Here is an 11,665-nt window from a genome sequence, read left to right as displayed (position 1 = left end):
GGTGCAGCATGGGAAATGTAGTTCTTAGTGCACACGCGTCTCTGCTCGTGTCTTAAGTGAGGGAGCGTCGCGAAATTTGCGCATTCAGGGACTCTCCCTTTTCTTTTCCACAGTGAGGACTGGTGAAATATTTACACTGAAATAGACAAAAGCAACTTTTCGTTTTCCGAGAGCGAACTCCTGCTGAAGCTTGGCAGTGCACGAGTCGCCCCTTCTTAATTCCGAAAGAGCAGGTAGATGGTCTCTAGGTTCCTTACAGGCATCCGCCTGTCTTGACGCTCCGCCCAGGCCGCGCCTCCGATTGGCTACAAGCACTTGAGCGGCGGAAGCAGCTGGCTCGCGGGGGACCGGGGTGGGGGCCGGCCGTGAAGATGGCGGCAGTGGTGGAGGTGGAGGTTGGAGGAGGTGCTGTTGCGGAAAGGGAGATAGATGAGGTAAGAGGAATTGAGAGACAAGAAAGGAAAGACAGCTTGAAAATGGTGGGAGAGGAAGTGAGGGATGGGAGCCGGAGGTCCTAGGAGAAACGGGAAAGATCTTGAAAGAGGGAGCTGTCAGGGGAGGCGGGTTTTCCGTGAGGGGACTCTGAGGGCTTCTGACTCAGGGACCCCAAGGCGTTCATGGTGAAGTAGATTGGCAGTAGCCTTAAGGGTGGTGATGAAGGGCAGGGCAGAGGCCAGGGAGAAACGTTAAAGATTTTGAGGTTATTACACAGAGGTCCAAGGTAGGGCTCTAGGGCTAAGAGGTAGCATTAATTGGAGGGGCGTGGACTTCAGTAAGGCCAGGCCGAGCTTTCACCGTGGGAAAGGACTCTGAGCTTGACGTGGAGGTTGGGGACACATATTACAGCTTTTAATTATTTTAGGTAGAGACCATCTTATTCTTATATTCGAAGGTTTGTACGTATCGCATGTTTAGTGAAGTTTTGGTCAACGAATGAATGAATAATTGTGTATGAATGAACAATCGTGTAACAGAAACAAGCCATTTTGTGCACTGAATCAACATTTTCACTTTTAGGACAAATCCTGGGTTAAGTGCTTGGCACCCAAGAGACTTCCCCTTGTAAAGTCTACTGTGTAGTAATGGGATGGAAGAGGCATTGCATTATGTGTGTTATGGTGGCTCTGAGAAGGAGCCAGGGAAAGTTTTCCAGTTGTTGAATGGTTTTCTACTTCATATTCATTCTCATTCTCTTTCATCCTCCTCCCGCGCCCCCCCCCCCCCGCCGGTCCCTTCAAGGTGAACTTGAAAAAGGTGTGAACTCTTTATCTAATAGGCATTTAACAATCAGAATATTGAATTACTAGTAGTCCTTGAAGGAGACATTGAGCTTGAAAAAATGAAAAGTACAGGGCTCTGAAAGGAAGTGTGAAGGTAAGAAAGATAGGGGACAGTCTGAGGCCAAGCGGTCAGTGATAGTTTAGAGTTGCCTTGGGATCTTCTGTGTGCTAGCATATGGACAGAGATAATACTAGGGGACTAGGGGAGTGAGTAGTGATTGTCAGTGATTGTCTTCCTATGTCTTTGCTGTGGTTTAGATTGGTGAAGAGTCTGAGGCAGGGAATAAGTTTAGGAAATAATGACAATTACTTGGTATGGTAATGAACTATAATTTGTTTTTGTTTTCCCTTTCTGGTTGGAATAAACTGAGAACACAACACTAACAGGTAGCATGTGGCCTAGTTTCTTACTTGCTAATTGCTAGAGACTAAAGGTGTTTGAATGCTGCTTGGTTGGAAAGGTGAACTGGTTGTAGAAATAACCTTTCAAGGCCCCTTTTAGCTTTAAGTTTCTGTGTTTACAGTTGGCAGCTCTTCATTGAGGTATTTTGAATAATAAATAAGGGTACTGAAATTAAAATTTATGGTTCGTTAGTTATGGCTGTTCACTGAGATGGTTTCATATATAACTTAATTGAATATTTCTATCCCTGTCTAGCTTTTAAATGAATGAGACTCAGACTATGATTTATTCATTTAGCTTTAGCACAATTACTGGGTAAATTACCCTAGTCTAATTTTCTAATGGCTGGACTGGCTACATCCCCAACTGTGCTCCCCAAATACTTTCTGTTTGAGTCTTCCTGGGTTATTTCTGCTCTGGCAATTTTGGATACATGTTCCTGGTCCATCATGTCTAATGGAGACCTCCTCTTTTCCCTTCTTCCTCTAAGCCCTTCTCCCTCTCCTTTCTCCTCTTCATCCCTACCTGTGACCCCTGCCTGGTAACTCAAACCTTGCCCCATTCTATTCTTCCCAGTAATTGGCCATCCCTAGTTTTATTTAGCCAATAGGTTTAAATTGGGGAGCAAGGTTTATATAGCAAAGGCTGGTGTACATGGGAATTTGCTCATCTTGAGGCAGCCAGATCTTGGGGTACAGAATTTAGTATTTGAATACGTAGCAGCACCAGACCAACCCCGACATTCATATATCTGACTTTTGGCCTGCTGTCACTGAACTCTGACTTTTTCTCTCCCTTTTCCTCTTGTGAGTGCTGGGATTATATGTGTGTGCCACTAATGCCTGGCTAATTTTTGACCTTTTGCTTCTTAGTGTTTTAAGGATTTAAGTACTCTTAGTAGTATGATCCATATTTCAGTGTTAGGTATACAGGTCAACTTTACATGAAGCCACTAGCATCCATCCAGAACCCCCGTTGCTTATGTTATTTTCCAAGAAAGAATATATCCTTATTGTGAGGAAATTCTGTGTGAACTGGTTCTGTTCTTTTCCTTATGAGTTTAGGAAAGTAACTTGAGAAGCAGGAAGTTATCAAGAAGCTCTAGAGCGAGGTCTGGCCTGACAGACCTCAGTTTGTGTGCCTTCTACTGCTGTAGCCTCTGCTGTTGTGCTCAAGCTTTCCCTAGTGATTGATGAGGTGACCTATATCATTAATATGTAACTATGGGAAGTGACTATATGTCATGCCTTAGGGATTCAAAGGTGAATAAAACAGAATCTTTATCAATTTACAGTCCACTGGGTACATATGCAAATAGCCTATTTCAAAGCTAGTGTATAAGTGTTGGAATGAATGTGTGTGTGTGTGTGTGTGTGTGTGTGTGTGTGTGTGTGAGAGAGAGAGAGAGAGAGAGAGAGAGAGAGAGAGAGAGAGAGAGGTGCAGTGAGGCACAAGAAACAAACCTAAAGTTGGTTAGGGGAAGTCATGATAGAAATGGAAATAGCTGATAGATTTAACCCACAAATACAGCTGTGATTTGCATGTAGATCAGTGTGGCTTTCATATTGCACTTTCCGCCTGACTGACACCCCTTATTCTGCAGTCCAGCTTGGAAAACCTGGCTAAGATGGGAGTGATGCACTTTTCTACTTTGGAAGAAGGCATGCGCTGTGATTTATTCTTCAGAATATTATGATTATATTTTCCAAAATCAGATGTCATCAGTGCATATGTAGTCTGGAATACCAGTTCCACCCTTTGGTCTGGCTAATAACTTCTGCCTTGGAGAGCAGGATAGGAAGATGGATTTAGGGTAGAACTACCCGTGGAAACAGCACTGCTGATGGAACCTTTAAGACAGCTGCTGTTTAAAGTATTTACCTTGATTATCTCATGTATTAACTTGCAGTAGCCATGTGCGTTTAGATGCTGCTTTGTCTTTTCTCTAAAAGGATTGGCTTAAATTCATGTGTGTGCATGCAAGTGTGGTGGTGTCTGTGGAGTCCAGAAGTGGGGTCAGATCCCTTGGAGCTGTGGTTATGGATGGTTGTAAAGTACCTGACGTGGGTGCTGGTCCTCTGCAAGAGCAATATGTGCTCCTAACCACTGAGCTAGCTCCCTAACCCCAGCCCTGTTTTTAAATTTTCTTTTGAGATAAGGTCTTGATAAGTTTCCCGGGTTGGTCTTAACTCGGGATCCTCTTGTCTCAGTTTTCCAAGCAGCTGAGATTACAAGCATGCACATGCCTGACAAACTACCCCTTTTAAATTAAAAAAAAAAAAAATTCTTGAAGCAGTGTTTTTGTTTCTTTTGTTTTTTGATTTTTTTGCCTAGACGATCATAATGTTAATCAAGAGTGGTTTTTTTTTTTATTAATTTACTTTACTGATAACTTGATCATGTCAAACTCTTGGTTATAAAGAGTTATCATTGCCACAAGCGAATACATGTTCTGGACCCTAATTTCTATCTCTCTGTTTGCTTATCTGTCTTGAAACAGAGTCTCGGGTAGACCAGGCTGGCCCCAAACTCACTACATGCCTGAGAGTAATCTCGAACTTCTGGTCCTCCTGTATGTTGAAAACCTTTCTTTTCTTAGTCTTAGCCTATCCTTTAGGGTTCTAGCCAAGAGTTTCCTGGCTTCTGGGACTTTTATGACTTTTGTTTATTTTTGTGTTGAGACAGGGCCTTTCTATGTATCCCACACTGGCCTTGAATCCTCCTGCCTCACCTTCTCTAGTGCTGAGATTACAGGCATGTATTACCATATGCAGCTTTCCCCAATTTTCATCATATTCCTAGGTCTATTCTTAGTTTATAATTTTATTCATCAAATCTTTTTTGTTTGTTTTTTGAGACAGGATCTTGGTGTGAAGCCATGGCTGCATTGAACTTGACATGTAAACTAAACTAGTCTTGAACTTTGACCAGTCCTCTGCCTCTGCATGCTGTGATCACAGTGTGTGTCACCACGCTCAGCTTCTGCATCAGATTTCTGTGTGCTAGTCACTGTTCTGTGCCTCATGATACGATGGATAAAGTATAATGATGTCCACAGGAGTTCACAGACCAGGGCAGGGTCAAAGCCTAAGAAGGGGAAGGCCATGTCACAGTGGCTGTGGTCATGAAGTAGGTGTAGTTAAGGAGAAGTAGCTATGTCATAGCTGTTCTTCCCAGCTACTTTAGTAAAACCCCCAAACCCAGGCTGAGATAAATCTGTTCTCTTGCTTTTTCAAAGCAAGAGCAAGTTGCTGTTTTGTTTTTTATGTTTTCCTCCTGTGGATCTCTCCCTGTAGACGTTTGATAAATGTGCCTTGTTTCCAGGGATTTCTTTCTCTGGGGATGCTTGGTCCAAGCCAGATTGGAAGGATTGAGGCATATGTGACTGAGTTTAATCTTGGATGTCTGCCTGTCTTTGGAGTTTCTTCTGCATATAAAATGAATGGTAGCATTCGAGTCTAGTAGGAGAAGAGACCGCTAGAGGAGGAAGCAGCAGACCCAGATTTCAGAGTAAGAAGAGAAGACTTGTTTTATTCATAAACAGCGACTGATAACAGATGGGTAGAAAGCTGTGTTGAGAAGGATTCTGAAGGAAGGGCACGGCAGAAAAGAGTCCGAAGGGAAAGTGCTGAAGGCAAAATACTACAGAGCACTTACTCTGGGCCAAGGCCTTAAACACATTTCCTAATACCTCAGCTTTACAGGATAGGTGTACTGTTACTATCTCCATCCTATAGCTTTGACAGCTGAGCCATACATAGTTTAAGAGACTAACCTAGCATCAAGCACACAGGTAAATGACAGAGTTGGTCTTCAAATCCAAGGCCACTGCATCATCTGTCCTCTGAGCTGAGCTCCTCTGGGCAGTATGAATGCTGTCTCTTCTTGTCCTGTCTGCACTGCTGTTCCCACTGTGTCACTGTGGAACTCATTTCCACCGGGGACTCTTCAGTGTGGTGCTTTATGTCTTTGTCTCCCACCAATGGCTTTCTCCTTAAAGCCCTGCTTACTCTTTTATCTCTGGTATCTGGCATAGAGTATGATTCTATAAATGTCTAAGTGAGCTTTGATTTTAACCTTTCTGTACCTTTATCTGTGAAAAGATGGATTTGGACTCTGACCTTTGTGATCTCTTGCAGCTCTGAGGTTGAAAGTCCTGAATCCCACTGTTTTACTTTGTGTTTCCTACATGTTCTGTCAGGTACTTACTACATGCTTAGTGAATGAGTGTCTGAATGAGTGAAGATGTAATTATTCTCCATAATGTGCACCGACAGTGTTGGGATGAGAAGAAAAGACGGTAATGAAGGAGTAAACAAAAAGGCTTATGCATAGGTCTATTCTATGACTTTTGACCTTATAATCAGTCTTACTCTGGCAGACATCCTCCTGTGTGTCCATGGGTTTATAACAACTGCCAGCTCACCCTTGCTTTTGTTTTGGAGATTTTTTTTTTTAATTATTTATTTATTTAATGTATGTGAGTATACTGTAGCTGTCTTCAGACTCACCAGAAGAGGGCATCAGATCCCATTATACATGGTTGTGAGCCACCATGTGGTTGCTGGGATTTGAACTCAGGACCTCTGGAAGAGCAGTCAGTGCTCATTAACTACAGAGCCATCCCTCCAGCCTGTTTTTGGGGATTTTTATGTTGTTTTTTTGAGAGAGGTTCTTGCTGACCTCATATTCCTCTTTTAGTCTGTTAGGATTATAGGTATGAACCACCATGCATGGCTTACTTTTTTAAAAGTAAGTCATTTTTTGATTGAATAGCTCATACATTTCTAGAAGGAATTATGATGCCATCTGCTTAGCAAGGAGGGTAGGAGAGAGAAGAGAAAAGATGACTATTTCGACCCCTTGAACCGAGGAACTATCATCTTTGTATCTTTCTCAGGGCCTTGCTCAGAGCGTGGCTGGCACACCTCAGTGTTTATTGAAGAAATGAGACTGCAGGGAGGTGTTTGTTAAGGAAGAGAGGACCGTGTTACAAAGTTCACGGATATGCTTCCTATCTTTGGAACAATTCAGTTGGCCCCACTATCAGTATTCCTTCACCTCTCCTCTCTTTTTGTTTTTTTGTTTTTTTTTGAGACAGGGTTTCACCTTGGCTGGCCTGGAACTCATGTAAACCAGGCTAGCTTCAGTTCATACAGATCCACCTGCTTCTGCCTCCCAAGTGCCAGGATTAAAGTCATTTGCTACCATACTTGGCATTTTTTCTTGAGATAGTGTTTCCTTGTGTAACTAGGCCTTGCCTTGAACTCATTGTGTAGCTCAGGCCAGTCTCCCAAGAACTGAGATTTCAGGCATGCGTCCCAGTGCCAGTGTATTGCCAGTACTTAATATAAGCTGCTTATGAAGCATTTGTACATTATTTAGTGTCACATTGTTCCTTGACAGTGAATTATAGACACAGAATCTGAGGACTTACTGGTTGCCTCCATTGTGCCCAGTATAGACATCTATCAGCACTTACTATGTTGCTTCACTTCCTATTAGGTAGCGGACTCTAAGGAGATAGGGCCTTCCAGCACCTACACTTGCATAGGTGCTGACGTAGTTATTATTCAGGTCTTTATTGAACTTACACCCTCAGTCATTCCTATCAGCCCCCGTTGAAATCCCTAGGAAGTGGCCTTTCCATGGTCAGCCTTTTCCCTGTCTTTTTTAATTTACATGTATGAGTGATTTGGCCTCATTTGTGTGTGCACCACTTACAAGCAGTGCCTGAGAGGACAGAAGAGGCATCAGAATCTCCTGGAACTGGAGTAGCAGTCAGCTGTAAGCTGCCATGTAGGTGCTGGGAACTGAACCTGGATCTTCTAAGAACAGCATCCAGGGCTCTTAACTGCTGAGCCATCTCTCTAGCCTAGCCTATTCCCTTTGCTTCTCTGCATCTTTGACTTTTGGGGGGCACAAGCACTTCTGAGAATGCTCTGGAGAACTAGTCTCAGGACACCTGAGGCTGTTTCAACTAAAAACTATTCCTGGGAAGCTAACCAAAGAACTAACTAGTGTCTTTTCTTGTCTCTGACTTTGCTTCTTTATGTTTTCCCTTCTTGAAGTCATTTGTTATCTGTGTTCCTCTGAGAAAAATCTGTAGGTAAACACAAACTCATTAGTGCCTTCTAAAGTGCAGCTCTCCCAAGAGGATGCTGGGTCATAGCCATGGGGCTTTAGGCCCTGGGCAGCTGGGGAGAACCCTGGAAAGGGCAAGCCAACTGGGTTCTTTGACATCACTGATGGTGTTAGGAATAACTCAATCTACTCTATTACTGAGGCTTTGTATGACATTTTATTCCCTATTTCCCTTAGGATTGCATCTGTCTTCTGAGGCTATCATTTAGTGTTCTGCAAAAACATTTATTTTTCCTCCTATTCTGATGTTGTCAATAATACCTATTCTAGTGTTTAATGTGGACCAGGCACTAGGTTAAGCATTAGCTTAATTCAAATTTTTAAAATTAATTAAAATTATTTCAAAACAGTATTCTCATCAAAACCAGCACAGAAGTGATTTATTCAGGGCCACACAACTAGTAAGTAGAGCTGGGATTTTGACCTGGTAATGTGGCTCTGATTTCTTTCAAATTTTATCATATGATATATATTTTTAATTATATCAGGTACTGTTTGGGAGCACTTCAGGAATTATGACTAGCTCTTGCTCTTGCCCTCTTCCCCTTTGTCCCTTCTCTCCCCATTCCTCCCACCCCCCGCCCCACACTTTCCTCCACCATGCCTGGCCTTTACTCCTTTCCTCTTCTGCTCTTCTCTCATTAAACCTTTCTATGTGGGGAAAAAAAAAGAAATTATGACTACATAACAAGGCTATTTCTGAGAGCTTAAAAGAATTTATGCTCAGGCTGGAGAGATGGCTCAGCAGTTAAGAGCATGGACTGCCCTTCCAGAGGTCCTGAGTTCAATTCCCAGCAACCACATGGTGGCTCACAACCATTTGTAATGGGATCCAATGCCCTTTTCTGGTGTATCTGAAGACAGCTACAGTGTCATATATATAAAATAGATAAATCTTTTTTGTTTTTTTAACAAAAGGAGTTATGGTCAAGTAGGGAGAGGAACCCATCATGTGATAATGTAGGTTGGGGCTAACATGTTGACTTTGAATGCCAGGCTGAGGAATTTATATATAGTACTCATTTTTTTTTTCAGTCTTCAGCTATTTAGTATTAGATACTGTGTTGGGTACATGAAGAAGGATACAACACAGCTAATTGTAGGGTAAAACAGAAACAGATTTGGTAACAAGTTGATACCATATGGTATAAGTGTGTGTTAGGTGCTGTGATAACAAAAGAGGGAGTGTTGAACTCTGATGGGGATCCCCAAGTAATTAAAGAATAAATTGTCTAGCATGTGTGATGCCTTAGGTTCAATCCCTAGTACCTTAAGAAAAGACAGACAGACATGTACTAGAGAAGATGCCTGAGCTGTGTGTGGTGTATGTGTGTATGCATTTATACATGCTTCTACATGTGTACATACAATTACATATGTGAGTGCATATGTGTGTGGGTCAAGTGTCGACACTGGGTGTCTTTCTCTGTTGGTCTTCACCATGTATTTGAGACAGGATCTTTCACTGAACTCTGAGTTATCTAACTGGTTAGACTGACTGGCTGCAGAGCACTGGGGATCTACTTAACCCTCACCCTTAGGTGTGAGTGTTACAAATATACTACCATGCCTAACTTCTATGTGTGTCCTGGGGATATAAACCTAGGTCTTCCTCATGCTTGCATAACAGCTACTTCACCAGGTGGGCTGTTCTCTAGTCTCTGATTTAGTTCTTTTTATTTCCTTCCCTTTTTCTTTTCTTTCCGTTTTTTTGTTTTGTTTTGTTTTGTTGTTGTTTTTTTTTCCCCTAGACTGGTGGGCTGGAGAGATGGCTCAGCAGTTAGGAGTATTAGCTGAGTTCAGTTCTCAGAAACCACACATTAGCTCACAACCATCTGTTAACCATAATGCTATGGGATCCGATGCCCTGTTCTGGCATGTAGATGAACATGCAGATAGAGTACTCATATATATAAATACATAAGGAAATAAATCTTAAAAAGGGAGGGATGGCTATTTTTTGTTTGTTTGTTTGTTAAGATGGACTCACTGTGTAACTCTGGCTGTCCTAGAATTCACTATGTAGACCAGGTTGGCCTCAAACTCACAGAAATCTGCCTGCTCCTGAGCTTTAAGTGCTGGGATTAAAAATGTATGCCATCAAGCCTGACTTATTTCTCTCCTCCTCTTCTTCATCCTCTTCCTTTTGTTTCTGTTCCTTCTCTTCTTCCTCTTCAAGATTTTTAAAAATTATTTTTAGGGATTGGAAAGATGTCTCAGGGTTTAGAACACTTGTTCCTCTTGCAGAGTACCCAGGTTTGATTCTCAGCCCTTACATGGTGGCCCTAACCATCCATAACTTCTGGCCTCTGTGGGCAATGCATACAGGCATGTGTCCCACATACTTACATGTAAATAAAACATTCATACATAGAAAGTGAAATAAATAATAAAAGATTTTATTTCCCGGAACTGGAGTTACAGTTAGCTGTGATCTGCCATATGGGTGCTGTGAACAGTGTGGGTCCTCTGCAAGAGCAGCCAGTGCACTTAATCACTGAGCTATCTCTACAAAACAACTTCAAGGGAAAAAGAAAACTGTTTTCATTCAGTGTGTATTTAAAGTCTGTGAGATGTGTTAAGAGCGGTGCAGCAGAATGGAAAGAGACAAAGTCGTTCATGTATTAAACAGCAGGGATACTCTGAGAACTTCTACAAGTTCTGTGTAAGTGGCGATAGGTTAAATGAGGGGTGGGATTGGAGCGGCCTCTTCAGTATCATGTTAAGAAAACACTGGGAATTTAGAGCAGGGGAGTAGCATCTGCAGATCTATGTCTTGGCAGCTGGAAGTAGTACAGAAGTTATTTTTGGAGGGATCAGGTTTAGGGAAGGAGAAGAATTAGGAAGATCCTATGATAGTCTGGGCAAGATGATAAAAACTCAAGCTTAAGCTTGGAAGAATAAACAGGAATCAGGTGTGAAAATACTGCATAGCTGTGCTTCCGTCTCTGTGTTTTGGCCTTCATATCCTTTGCCTAACACATTCACTAAGCATTTGTTGTTTTGCAAATGTTAAAGGTCGTGTATATGTAACTTCACGTTTATTATCGTGGTGGTGGTTGTCGTCATTATTTTGAGACAAGGTTTCACTGAAGGTAGAGCCTGCCGTTTCAGTTAGGCAAGCTGCCCTGTGTGTCTAGGATCTTCTTGTCTCTCCCCGGTACTGAGTACAGATACATATTGCTGTACCCTAATTTTATATGCATGCTAGAGATCTGAGCTTAGGTTCTCATGCTTGCACAGCAAGCACTTTACCCTTTGAGCCACCACCCCAGCCTCTCTTCTTCAATTTTGAGACAGGTCTTACTATGTAGCTCAGCTTGACCGTGAACCTGTGACCCTCCTCCCTGAGCTTCTGGAGTGCTGAGATGATTGGCATAAGTATAAACATGCAATTCAAGTTGTCTAGTAGTTCTTTTCTTCTTCATAAGCAGACGCTCTGTTACTTTCTGTTGGCTTTGTCCTGGTAAGTCCATTACAAGTTGAAAATAGAAACTAAAAATGCGTTTAGTATACTTGATCTGCAGTTGCCACCCTAGTATCCTGTAGCGTATAGGTTGTTTACCTTTGTGGTCTTGTTATTGATGAAGTTGGGCTTGCTGCCATAGATGCCCCACAGAAGGGCTGGCAAGGTGACTCCGTGGGCAAAGGTCCTTGGTGCCAAGACTGCTGACCTGAGTTCAGTTCCTGGGACCCATAATGAAAGGAGCGAGCCAACTCACATGCTATATCCACACATGCCATGACACATGTATGCACACACACACATACAAATTTAACAAAAATTTTTAAAAATATTTCTTTATGCTTATGAGTACACTGTAGCTATCTTCAGACA

The 11,665-nt window shown here is 42.3% G+C and overlaps 1 protein-coding gene across 4 annotated transcripts in view; it reads left to right on the top strand.

Annotated features, from left to right (window-relative positions):
• Rnf121 (ring finger protein 121) overlaps positions 1-11,665 on the top strand; it is a 63,520-nt gene that overhangs the window by 6,554 nt on the left and 45,301 nt on the right. The window contains exon 2 of one of the 4 annotated variants that reach the window (XM_087559001.1): positions 114-233. The exons of 1 other annotated variant lie outside the window; for it this stretch is intronic. Coding sequence is in view for 1 of the 3 variants with exons in the window: in NM_001107540.3 (NP_001101010.1) it covers positions 372-434 (63 nt within the window). In the remaining 2 variants the exon portion in view is untranslated. 4 annotated transcript variants of the gene reach the window in all.

The sequence above is a fragment of the Rattus norvegicus genome, chromosome 1 (genome assembly GCF_021556685.1).
Source record: "Rattus norvegicus strain SHRSP/BbbUtx chromosome 1, alternate assembly SHRSP_T2T, whole genome shotgun sequence".
Classification (NCBI taxonomy): Eukaryota; Metazoa; Chordata; class Mammalia; order Rodentia; family Muridae; genus Rattus; species Rattus norvegicus.
Note: the sequence above shows the minus strand (reverse complement) of the source record. Positions and strands in the feature narration are given on the sequence as shown.